This window comes from Salvelinus namaycush, chromosome 14 (assembly GCF_016432855.1).
Source record: "Salvelinus namaycush isolate Seneca chromosome 14, SaNama_1.0, whole genome shotgun sequence".
Classification (NCBI taxonomy): domain Eukaryota; kingdom Metazoa; phylum Chordata; class Actinopteri; order Salmoniformes; family Salmonidae; genus Salvelinus; species Salvelinus namaycush.
In genome coordinates, this window is record NC_052320.1 from 30,135,352 (window position 1) to 30,147,460 (window position 12,109).

General features: G+C 40.2%; 1 protein-coding gene across 1 annotated transcript in view; it reads left to right on the top strand.

Moving 5' to 3' along the window:
- The window catches only part of LOC120058936 (TOX high mobility group box family member 2-like), a 116,460-nt gene that overhangs the window by 79,487 nt on the left and 24,864 nt on the right, over nucleotides 1-12,109 (top strand). Inside the window, exon 3 of the mRNA XM_039007685.1 lies at nucleotides 8,111-8,371. Within this exon, the coding sequence (XP_038863613.1) occupies nucleotides 8,111-8,371 (261 nt within the window). The remainder of the gene's footprint in view (nucleotides 1-8,110; nucleotides 8,372-12,109) is intronic.

Below are 12,109 nucleotides of genomic sequence, written 5' to 3' on the forward strand. Positions count from 1 at the left end.
TTTCAAATAATTGAAAATGCTTTTAAGCTGGGCTTGATTGAGCTTGCCTGGCGCAATGGAACCAATAGCATAGTTGCAAAAGATCTGGTACTCCAGACAGATGCGCATTTGAAATATTTCAAATAGTATTTGAACCCAGGTCTGGAGTAAAGTGCATGAGAATTATCTAGTGAAGGCCCTCCTTTGACTGTGACTCGCTTGGTCCTCCTAATCTAAATGTACATCGTGCTAAAATCTTAAAACCACCTTATCAGCAGGGAAAGTAAACTGAATGATTCATGCACTCTTTTAAGAGAACTTGAAACCTTGGATCTATTTTGAGCTCCACTCTATATGCAGTATTGCTGTTGCGGAGGGATTTAGAGAGGACTAAATAGTTTTCTCTCTCTCTCTCTCTCTCTGTCTCTCTCTCTCTCGCTCTCGCGCTCTCTCTTTCTCGCTCTCTCTCTCTCGCGCTCTCTCTCTCGCTCTCTCTCTCTCGCTCTCTCTCTCTCTCTCTCCCCCAGTGATCTTTCTCATCATATGGAGACCAAGGTCATGCCTGAAATACAATAGACGTGTAGACATCTGGTATAATACTGTGGAAAGTTAAATCTATATGAATGGCCCTGCCGCAGTAGATTCTCTCTGATGCACTCCTCGCGGTTCAGTGAAAGTAAATCACAATGTTCTCTTATTACCCTGACTGGAATGAGGGCATAGAGAAAGAACATGAGGGATCACCCCCCCCCCCCCCCCCCCCCTGTTTGCCACGGCTTAAAGAGAATGACATCACGGAAATATAAAATAAATGAGGATTATGGGTAGGCTATTGTGCCATATGTGATTACCGGGGCTTCCACATTCCCCTAGTGGGAAGAGTGACTACAGGCTGACATCTTTTATTTGTTCTTGTGATTTTAACCATAATGAATGGATGAAATACGGAAATGTGGTGCACCACAAATATCCCTATTTTAGGCCACTGACAAAGATCATGCTTTCTGGATGTTTCAAACAATTGTAGGAGTCTGTCAGAGCTTTATTTCTCCATACATACACTTATTACTCTGATTGAGAAAAAATACACTTTTCAACCCATATGATCTAGTACATAATAAAAGTATAATAACCCATATACAAAAATAAATTAAAAATGTGAATGAATAAGCCTTTTCACACATTATAATATGTCCATATCTGTTTTAGAAACATCTACCCAAGATCGTTCACATTCTTTATTACTTTACCAAACGTATCATGACATTAGTGATAGTCAAAATCTGTTATTTTTGTGAACGTCTAAATCAACATTTGGGCCATTTAAACAGCATGTGTCTCTGCTATAGACAAGGGGAGACGGGTGATGTAAACCATATGCAATGTCTCTGCCTCCGACGTAAAACAAATGTTTGACTTCCACACAAAATTACTTTGTTACTTATTTTAGGTGTAAGGAAGTATGTCGCATTCTTTATTGTGTTTAGATCCACCTGCTCGGGACAAATTCAACGATTGCGTTGCCACGTCTGTGCGGTGAAGCAGTCGAGCTGGATAGATCTTTTTATAAGGACCGCGTCTTTGACGTAACGTTGCAGTGAACTTGATTTCACCACTCTGAAAACACATCCATCACATACTATGTTGAATGTCCTTTGAAGAAGCAATAATATAAATTAATCTAATGATGCAGCCGACCACCGGAGAAAGGCAAATACACGAGTATTCGACAGAGGACGTTGACGTTATCCTAGGATGGCTGTCTTGTGACTTCTGAAATGGTGTGAAATCATGAAAATAAGTGATGTAAACATATACAAAAAAATTGGGGGTAATTCTAGTGCCAGATTTAATGGCGTGTTTCTTTTTCCACTCTGGTCAAAAGTCTTCCTCATATCATTTATTTTTATGTGGTTTTGGTGGAGCTCGAGCTCAGCTCAAATAGGCCACACACAGCTGTAATGGAGTGTGGAGAGGGGTCTTTTACCCAACTAAATTAGATCTATTTTGGTGTGACATTTGAGGGAATTGCCAGTGAGGGGAGCAGGATGGAAGATACCGCACTCCCCCTCCCCAAGGCTTCTGAAGGACATCACCTGTGACCCTGACACGGGATTGGACAGTGCAAACCGCCCCCTTTTCAGGCTACTTATCCCAGTTCTACCTGACTGTCAGTCAGCCGGCTCTGAAATCCATCTTATGCTCTTTTTCAATCGAGGGCCATTTATTGCCATTGCCATCTATTGTAGAGGGCTGGTTCTGCTGATGCATAAAACCCAATGGAATTTTGTGTCAATTGAAAGCCTGGTGGATAGGTCACGTGCCCCAACGCACTGTCCTTTGTCCTTTTGACCATCGTTCTGAAACACCCACTCGTTCTCGTTGTTGAGTGTCGTTTTTGTCCTCTCTCTGCTCAAGAGGCTATTCTTGGCTGCTGGATCTAGTCCTAGAATGTAATGTTTGAGTAGCCTATCCTCATCCAACTGTCGTCGTCCTATCTCTTTTTTTATTTTTTTATTTCACCTTTATTTAGCCAGGTAGGCTAGTTGAGAACAAGTTCTCATTTGCAACTGCGACCTGGCCAAGATAAAGCATAGCAATTCGACACATACAACAACACAGAGTTACACATGGAATAAACAAAACATACAGTCAATAATACAGTAGAAAAATAAGTCTATATACAATGTGAGCAAATGAGGTGAGATAAGGGAGGTAAAGGCAAAAAAGGCCATGGTGGCGAACTGTCGTCGTCCTATCTCTTTCTTCTTTCTTAGCTAGAGATGGCCGGATATCTTTGTTTATGCATCACCAGCTTCTGCAAATTGCTACAGCAAGGCCGATCTGTCGTTTTCTTGACGTGACATGTGGCTACTGGACTGGCTTTCAATAGATAGCCTATTCTTAGTAAAGGTAGAGTGTGTTTGATTAAGCAAATGGAATGCAGTATTGGAGTATACAGTACAATCAAAACAAAGCATTTAAATGTACATATATGCTGTGGAATACTAGTGGATTTATCCAATATTTTTATTCAACATAGATATTAATCCATATAATCACAGGTGTTAGATTATCGCATATGTGGACAGCCTACATGTAGAATGGAACTGTAGAGAGGAGGAGTTGTGTAGTGTCCTCAGAGCTTTACAAGCATTTCTTTCTCCGCAAAAAAAAGAGAATACATTTCACCTTTCATGGGAGGGCGATGGTTGGGTAGCGAGGTTGAATTTTACATTTAGTTTTGACCCCTTCTGTTTTCTCCGCAGCCCGCAATGTCCTGAAAGACAGTAGATGTTTGAATTATTTATCTGTATTTGAACATATTGAACTTGTAATGTCCTTGTCCCACATTTTATCCTCAAGGGCATTCAACAGAGCTGTTAAAAGAATGGAAGGCCTGATTGTAAAATCGCCTCTTGCGGCATTCAAATCTTCTAACATGAATCCTACATCAATTTACTTTAGTCTTGGAGAAGGAATTGTCTGAAATAAATGTAGTGGTATTTCGGATAAAAGCTGGATGAAATGCAGGGGAAGCTTTAGCCATTTTAAGCATTTAAAAAGTGCTGAATCCATACAAGCAAAGAAGCTAGCGTTTCGTAACGTCTTAGCAACATACACTGCATGACCAAAAGTATGTGGACACCTGCTTGTTGAACAGCTCATTCCAAAATCATGGACATTAATATGGTGTTGGTCCCCCCTTTGCTGCTGTAACAGCCTACACTCTTCTGGAAAGGCTTTCCACTAGATGTTGGAACATCGCTGCGGGAACTAATGCCATAAGAGCATTAGTCAGTTCGGGCACGGATGTTGGGTGATTGGGCCTGGCTCGCAGTCGGCATTCCAATTCATCCCAAAGGTGTTCGATGGGGTTGAGGTCAGGGATCTGTGCAGGCCAGTCAAGTTCTTCCACACTAATCTCGACAAACCATTTCTGTAATGACCTAATTTTGTGCACGTGGGCATTGTCATGCTGATACAGTAAAATGCCTTCCCCAAACTGTTGCCACAAAGTTGGAAGCACAGAATCGTCTAGCATGTCATTGTATGTTGTAACATTTAGATTTCCCTTCACTGGATCTAAGGGGCCTAGCCCAAACCATGAAAAACAGCCCCAGACCAATATTCCTCCTCTACCAAACTTTACAGTTGGCACTATGCATTGGGGCAGGTAGCGTTCTCCAGGCATCCGCCTAACCCAGATTAGTCTGTCGGACTGCCAGATGGTGAAGCATGATTCATCACTCCAGAGAACGCGTTTCCACTGCTCCAGAGTCCAATCTGGCTTTAGAAGATGCTCATTCCAATGATACTTGCCTTATCCACCATTTTGACCACATCAAGCAGGAAAGTGAGAAGGGGAACTATACAGGTATGGTCATGTTAGACTTGCAGAAAGCTTTTGACACAGTGGACCATGATATTCTCCTGATGAAACTGAAATGCATGGGTCTAAATGATGTAACAGTGAATTGGTTTGGGTTTTATCTGACCAACAGAACACAAGTATGTAATGTTGGCGATGTTCTGTCAGAGGCCAAAGAAATATCCTGTGGAGTACCGCAGGGGTCAATTTTAGAGCCTCTCTTATTTCTTATATGCGTTAATGATATGCCAAGTACAGTAAAGTGCTTTATGCTGATGACTCAGCCATACTGGTATCAGGGAAGGATACCGTTTACATAAAGGAAACCCTGAGTAAGGAATTGCATTTTGTTAGAGATTGGTTGACTGACAACAATTTGTCGCTACATTTGGGAAAAACTTTAGCGATTTTGTTTGCAACAAAACGTAGATTGCTTAGGGCTGACAAGATATGGGTAAACTATGCAGACAAGGAGATTGAATCTAAAACAAGTGTAACTTATTTTGGTGTGTCCCTAGATAAATCCCTATCTGGAGACCTGATTTCTGCTAAAATGATTTCTAAAATGGCGAACAAATTGAAATGATTGATATTTTAACATCAAAGTTAAGAAACTGCTTGTCTCAACCTTGATTCAGTGTCGTTTTGATTATGCTGCTCTGCTTGGTATAGTGGGCTATCAAAAAAGCTGAAAAAGAGAATGCAGGTCATGCAAAATAATGTTATCAGGTATATGGTGAATGTCCCCCCTAGGAACCACATAGGGGTACAGGACTTCCGGGAGGTGGGCATGTTGCCTTTGGAGTCCAGAGTGAACCAACTTAAACGTAATCATTATGTTTGACATCTTAAATGATCGTGCCCCAGGTTATATGAAGAACCACATTGATATGGTCTATAACCAACACAGTTACAATACCAGATCTAGTGTTATGTCTTGTAAAATCCCAAGAGTAAAGTACTGCGAGGAGCATGTTTTTCTATACAGGCATTTGTCTGTGGAATAGCCTTCCCTTGGAGATCAAGCAAAGAAAGAGTAAAAATAGCTTTAAAAAGCAGTCGAAGGTTTTCATTTGGACAAGGTTGTCTAAGTAAGAGAAACCACTCCACTGCCCCTTGTGCCCCCTACGGCTGGTCAGGTGTATTTATTTGAATGATATGCATGATGTGCAATGGATAGATTGTTTTAATTTGAAATTAATATGGTTGATTTTTAAGGTTAGCGCGAAGTGCAGAGAATTGTGCCACTTTTTAGGATGTCAATATAAATGAATGTATTTATGGTTGTTTGTAATTTTGTCTTGCCTTTTAATCATTATATGTGTTATTGTTTTTACCATCGAGGACCACTTTGGAAAAACAAGCATTTTAATTAATACTTTCAAGTGATATCCTCTGGTTCCACATTGTACATTTTGTTGTATATGTCTGTTACCCAAAATAAATGTAATTCAATTACGGCGAGCTTTACACCACTCAAGCCGATGCTTGGCATTGTGCATGGTGATCTTAGCCTTGTGTGCGGCTGCTCGGCCATGGAAACCCATTTCATGAAGCTTCCGATGACAGTTATTGTGCTGACGTTGCTTCCAGAGGCAGTTTGGAACTCGATAGTGAGTGTTTCAACCGAGGACAGACAATTTTTACACTCTACATGCCGTTGTTACTCCGAGACATTTCCACTTCACAATAATAGCACTTACAGTGATTTGACGAACTGAAATTTGACGAACTGACTTGTTGTTAGTTCGTGACGGTGCCACGTTCCTGTGACGGTGCCACGTTGAAAGTCACTGAGCTCTTCAGTAAGGTCATTCTACTGCCAATGTTTGTCTATGGAGATTGCATGGCGGTTTGCTCGATTTTACTGGTGTGGCTGAAATAGCCAATTCCACTAATTTGAAGGGTTGTCCACATACTTTTGTATATATAGTGTAACAGTCAATAAATGTATCCTAGATACAAGTATCTCATTGATACTTGATGTCATAAAGTGTCTTAATAACAGCTGTTCTTTCATTGTTGTGCACATGTTCAAATGCACAGTAAACTACCTCATATTACTGTATAGCCAAGTTATGACAAACCATACAGAATCCCATACAGTATCCCTTCAATACCATTGGTAGGTTCATTCAGAGAATAATAGGACTGATTAGAGCCAGATAAATGACTTTCTGCAGTAATCTAATAATGGTGTTCCCAAATTACAAATTATGAAAATACTTGCTAAGTGACATATTTGCCTTTTTTTCAAGAAATCCTTATATATTACAATAATATGCTATATTTATCTCGCTCATTAGACAAAACTGTAGTAGCACAGTCCTTGAAAGTGTTTTGAGAAGTGCAATTCCGATGGACAAAGTAGAAAATAAATACGGGTTGTCATTAACCTGTTTTGTGGGAACACGAGCTCTCACTGAAGTTGAATACAATAGTAATTATAGTATTGTGTTATAAGTCCATACACACGTAAAGTGTATGTTATGAAAACATCAAGAGAAAAAAACAGCCTTTTATCTTGGTTCCATGCACCAACACAGCCTGTTGGACCATGCTTTATTTTCCTCAGTATTTCTTTCCATTTGTTTGCTAAAAGTATTTGTTTGCAAGATAAATGGCTTCTCTGGCAGGCGAGGTGACGGCCTACACGAAGATGATATTGAATTGATTTCTGAAATGTTGCAGAACGGACTGCTTGATGTGTACCCCGAGACATGAATCATAAAAATTCTATTAAAAAGCTCTTGAATGGCTGACACTGGAATACTATTTGTGATGATTAATTTTCCCCAGTCATTATAAAGGGAGTCAGCATCAGATTGCCTCTGACAAAATTGCTTTTCATTCCCTGGTGAATACCCTGTGTGCTTTTGAGAGTGCAAAACCATATTTCTCAGCATAATATTATGTCAAGATGGCCCTTGAAGATACCACAGTGAGGCTTCCACCTGATTTGCATATGCAGAATCATGAGAACGTTTTTCACCTTGTTCTGATAGAGGGAGAGAAGAGGTATTTAGTCACCTTAAATACAACTCATGACGTCACGACTGTCAGGGGGATTTAGTTAATTCCATCTCAACCAAATTCAGTTTAGGAATTTGATTGAAATCCCATTATTAATCAGAACATTGAGAAATGTTAGTCAATGTGAGTATCTTTAATTCAAAGAGTTAAAGTAATTGACCCCAACCCTGGTGTTTGTTGCCAGTGCTCCATGAGTAAAGATTTGTTTGGCTTATTGATTAATAAGCCATTCATCTTCAACAGACATTGAAGTAAATTATTTTCATCATCACAAACAGATTTCTTTGTTTGTACATGCTCCTGCATTCTGGACTGACACTGAGGCCCCCTAGTCAGAGAGAGCTTTACATCATTCTGCATTATAACATGCACTAGGATTGATTTCAAAAGCTGAGTGAGCACATTAGTATTGGTTATTAAAGTAGGATTTGTATATTAATGTCTTCCTACGTAGAGAACCATATGCAGTTGTGGTTTCAGGTGAATTCATTGTCGTTTAATCTCCTAATAGATTACTAATTTGTGGCATCGTGAACGATGGCATTTGTTGATATATTTTACTTCAATATCTCAACTCCTACGCTCTACACTCTCACCACATCACTCCTTTTACCGTAAGAACTCGAGTTAGCAAGGTTTCCAATGTGTTCATCACAAATGGAAAATAAACTGAAAATGTGAACCTTGAACTTGAAACTCATCCCATCACCTTGTCTCCCCTCTCAGAACTACTCCAGTCAGGGCCGAGGAAGCAACAGCGGAGGAGGAGGGGATGAAGACTACGAGATCCCCCCCATTACGCCCCCCAACCACGCTGATCCTTCTCTGCTGCACCTTATGGACCCCGAGTCAGGCTACACCTTTCACTCGCTGCCCCACAACGGCCTGCTCAACCCCTACTCCTACCCGGAGCTGCCCGCAGCCCTCATGATGTCCAACATGCTGAGCCAAGATAGCCATCTTCTCTCGGGGCATACCATGCACTCGGTAAGATACACCAGTTACATTCTTTCTCCTCTTCTGTCTCTTCCTCTTCCTCCTCCTCACTCATCCAGAGCTGCAGTTTGGTTTATGTATATCGTCATGGAACGTTTGCTAACACTTTACTTAAAGCCTGCAGGTATAACACATTATGATGCAGTTATAATGCATTGCAAGACTTGTTATGAGCATGTATGATCATTTAATTGGTTGTTTTGTCGTCGTTGGACTGTTGTTAGGGTTGGTATGAAGGTATAACCAGTATTTGTTTGCCAATGCAGAGTAAGATTCAATTCAATGTTTTGTTAATTACCACATATTTTCAGTGTGGCTTCATAAGGGACATGTTCTGCTTTTAGAACAGGGAAACACGCTTGTTTCAATTAGCAGCACTCTAACAGGCCTATTACAGAGTGTGGAACCAAAGCTTATGGAGACCCCAGCAGACACATGCAACAATTTTGCTTTACACATGATGCTTTTTAACTCCCAGACCTTTGCGACAGACTCCTTCATGTCTATTCAAATCGTCAAACTCAAAAGATTTGATTCGCTCAAAGTGAGCACAGAAAGAGAGCAACGAGCTGTGCGGTGCACATTTTCATTCACTCTCTTATAGACAAAGCGAAAAAGAGGGTCTTGGAGGAGAAAGGGTTCTCCCTTGTCAGCTACTTTTCTCTTTCATAAGGATGCTGAGGACCTCCATTCCAACGCCAGTAAGCGACTATTTCATGTGTTCAACATGGTTCATACTGAACATGCAAACACCCCTGGCGTACACATCCAATTTTTTTTATCATGGAATCGAACGAGATGAATTATAGATGACCTGCGTGTGAATAATTCAGTTTTATATACTTTCATCTGACACAAATATAACTTTTGGCTTATAAATATTCATGGTTTAATGTGAGCATCCGTGGCATTTATCCTTGGTTTAATCAGGTCTTATGAGATTTTGGAATCAAAGTGCCTATGTTGTACATTTTATGTGTGTGGCAGAGACTGGGCTTAAGTCACTGTGTTGAACATACCAGTAAGCTGAATATGGGTGGTATAGTGATATATAGTAGGCTACGTATTGTGTTTTTTGGCATTTATTTCTTTAGTTATACATTTACCAGTGGTTAGAAAATGCTCGAGCTACTATTTGTCAAAGCAAAGACAGCATTAATTGACACAATTGGAATGAGGCATGCATGGGTGCGTGTTCATGTGCATGCCATGCGTATGTGCTTATGCGCACAAACATAGACATTTACATATGGGAGAAAGCAGCTCCCCTTTCCTACTTGGTGTATTAGGCCAATAACATTTCTTTGAGAAAGAGAGTCCTGGTTTATTAACAGCTTTTGTTTCACCTTTGCAATAATTTATTTTCAAATAGTCCTTCAGGGTAATGTTCCATTTTCTTATTTCACACCCCCTATTCTCATAAATGAATCGTCATCGCCATAAATCACTGCACAAACAGAGACTTGCACACACCGTGAACAGTCCAAAGATTTATGTAACACATTCATGTTTTCCACTTCCTCATTTTAGTACTACTCTGCTGGAGCCTGGCTAATAATAGTGACTATTAATATTTCCTGTTGCCTAGCAACCTGAGCAAGTAATAGCTTACTCTGGAAAAATAGATGACCGATAAGGAAAAAAATGTAATTCATTTATTATCTCTGGGGACAAGAGGAGCTTATTTCTCAGGCAGAGGCATAGAAATGTATAGCATGAAATATCTTAAAGGAATTAAAGATGAGGATGTTTCATTTGACGTTTTTCCTATGATGTCAATGAACCTTAATTTCATGCCAATAAAGGCATAATTGACAGATGAAATTCATATTTTTGTCATAGCCACAGCATGGTATTTGTGTTTCAGGAACATACTGTGTTGAAAAAGGCAGAAAGTGTGGTTTTTGCAACGTGGGGTAATGCAAAACATAAAGGTTTCCTTAGTATTCGATGAAGGCATATGCTGATCATCATTATTATTATTAAAGTGAAGCATTATAATTCAGTGTCAAGTGTTTTCTTTCATTGCAGCTGTACTGTAACAATAAGAAAATGAGTTGATTCAACAGCAATGCCTCAAGCATACAGTTCATATCAGCAATGATAACTATCCTACCGGGTATGTAAACTCCTTTACAAATACAGAACTACAAGCTCAGCTGGAGCAATAGACATTGCTCATCTCTGGGGATGATGTTGCTGGTTTGTGTACAACATTTAGCCTAAGGCTAAAGCTCAGGAAACTTCTCTCTGCTTTAGGATTCTCCATGCATCTCATGGTCTCACATAGCAAGCAGTTTTAAAGAGATAGTTCAGGGAAATTACATACTCTTAATATGTGTTGTCTAACCTTGAAAGCAGTCTTTAGGACAAGGAGTGACCGCTTTTGTTAAACTAGCCACTGTTTATAAATGTGTACGTTTGCTGAACTATCCCTTTAAGGCACATGTGTCAAACACATTCCGCGGAGGGCTCAGTGTCTGCGGGTTTTCGCTCCTCCCTTGTACTTGATTGGTGAATTAAGGTCACTAATTAGTAAGGAACGCCCCTCGCCTGGTTGTCTAGGGCGTAATTGAAAGAAAAAAAAAAAAAAACAACAGACACAAAAATAACTAAACCCGTGGAATGAGTTTGACATCCCATATTTAAGGCATTACAGTATTGTCAGCAGTTGATCTGACCATGAGCATCAACATAATTTTTGAAATAGACATAGTCATATAAGCCCACTTGTTCATTTCTTGTCATAGATGTCTCAAATATATTTTTTTTATTACTGAGAGCAGTGTCACAAATATCCCAAATCTCTGATCACTGGTGGAGCACATGATAATACCCTTCCACTCATTTAGAAACCTCTTATTTTTTTCTATGAATTAATCTCATCTTTGACAGGCTCCTCCCTCTGTTCATTCTGACTGCTCAGAAGGCTAAATAATTAGCTGCTAATTCACAGGATGATCTGCAGGAGATGGGAATATGGGCTGAAGCAACTAAATGTTGATACGATATGTAGCTTTCGACTTGGATACGAAAGTAGTAGTATTTTTTACGATAGTTAAATGAAATTCGTATTTACGTCAAGCTACTGTATGTTTCATCTGAGACTTTGAATCTTAGCCTGCCTTTCTACGATGCATTTGTATGTAGTAGCTGACAACAAACTCTGCCTTTGTTGCTAATTACAATAATCACATATCACAGCTAGCAAAATAAGTTTCCAAAACATGAGGGAATGGTTTGGATATTTTATCCTTAATTAGAAGTTTACGGTGGCTTGTTATCGGTAAAGTCAGCAGCCCACTACTCATTTGGCTGATGTGCTTTCCAGTGGTCAGACGGCAGTAGCCGACACTACTTATAGAGTAAAGGCTATCGACATGGTTCCAATATCAGCTTACAGCGGTGTACTGCCTCATAGCCATCAGTGGTCCGATAGGTGTTTGCTAGCTGGATAGTGTTATAGGAGAAAGTGTGATGTTCTAGAAATGTTCTGACCCCCCTGCCCAAATAACTCTGTTATCTAAGGGCAGATGGACACAAAGTTTGAATGGGACATTGAACAATGCTTAATTTCTAAGCTTGATGGAGCGCTCATTATGTCTGCATGGAGAATCCCGGGTGGCGCAGTGGTCTAGGGCACTGCATCGCAGTGCTAGCTGCGCCACCAGAGTCTCTGGGTTCACGCCCAGGCTCTGTCGCAGCCGGCCGCAACCGGGAGGTCCGTGG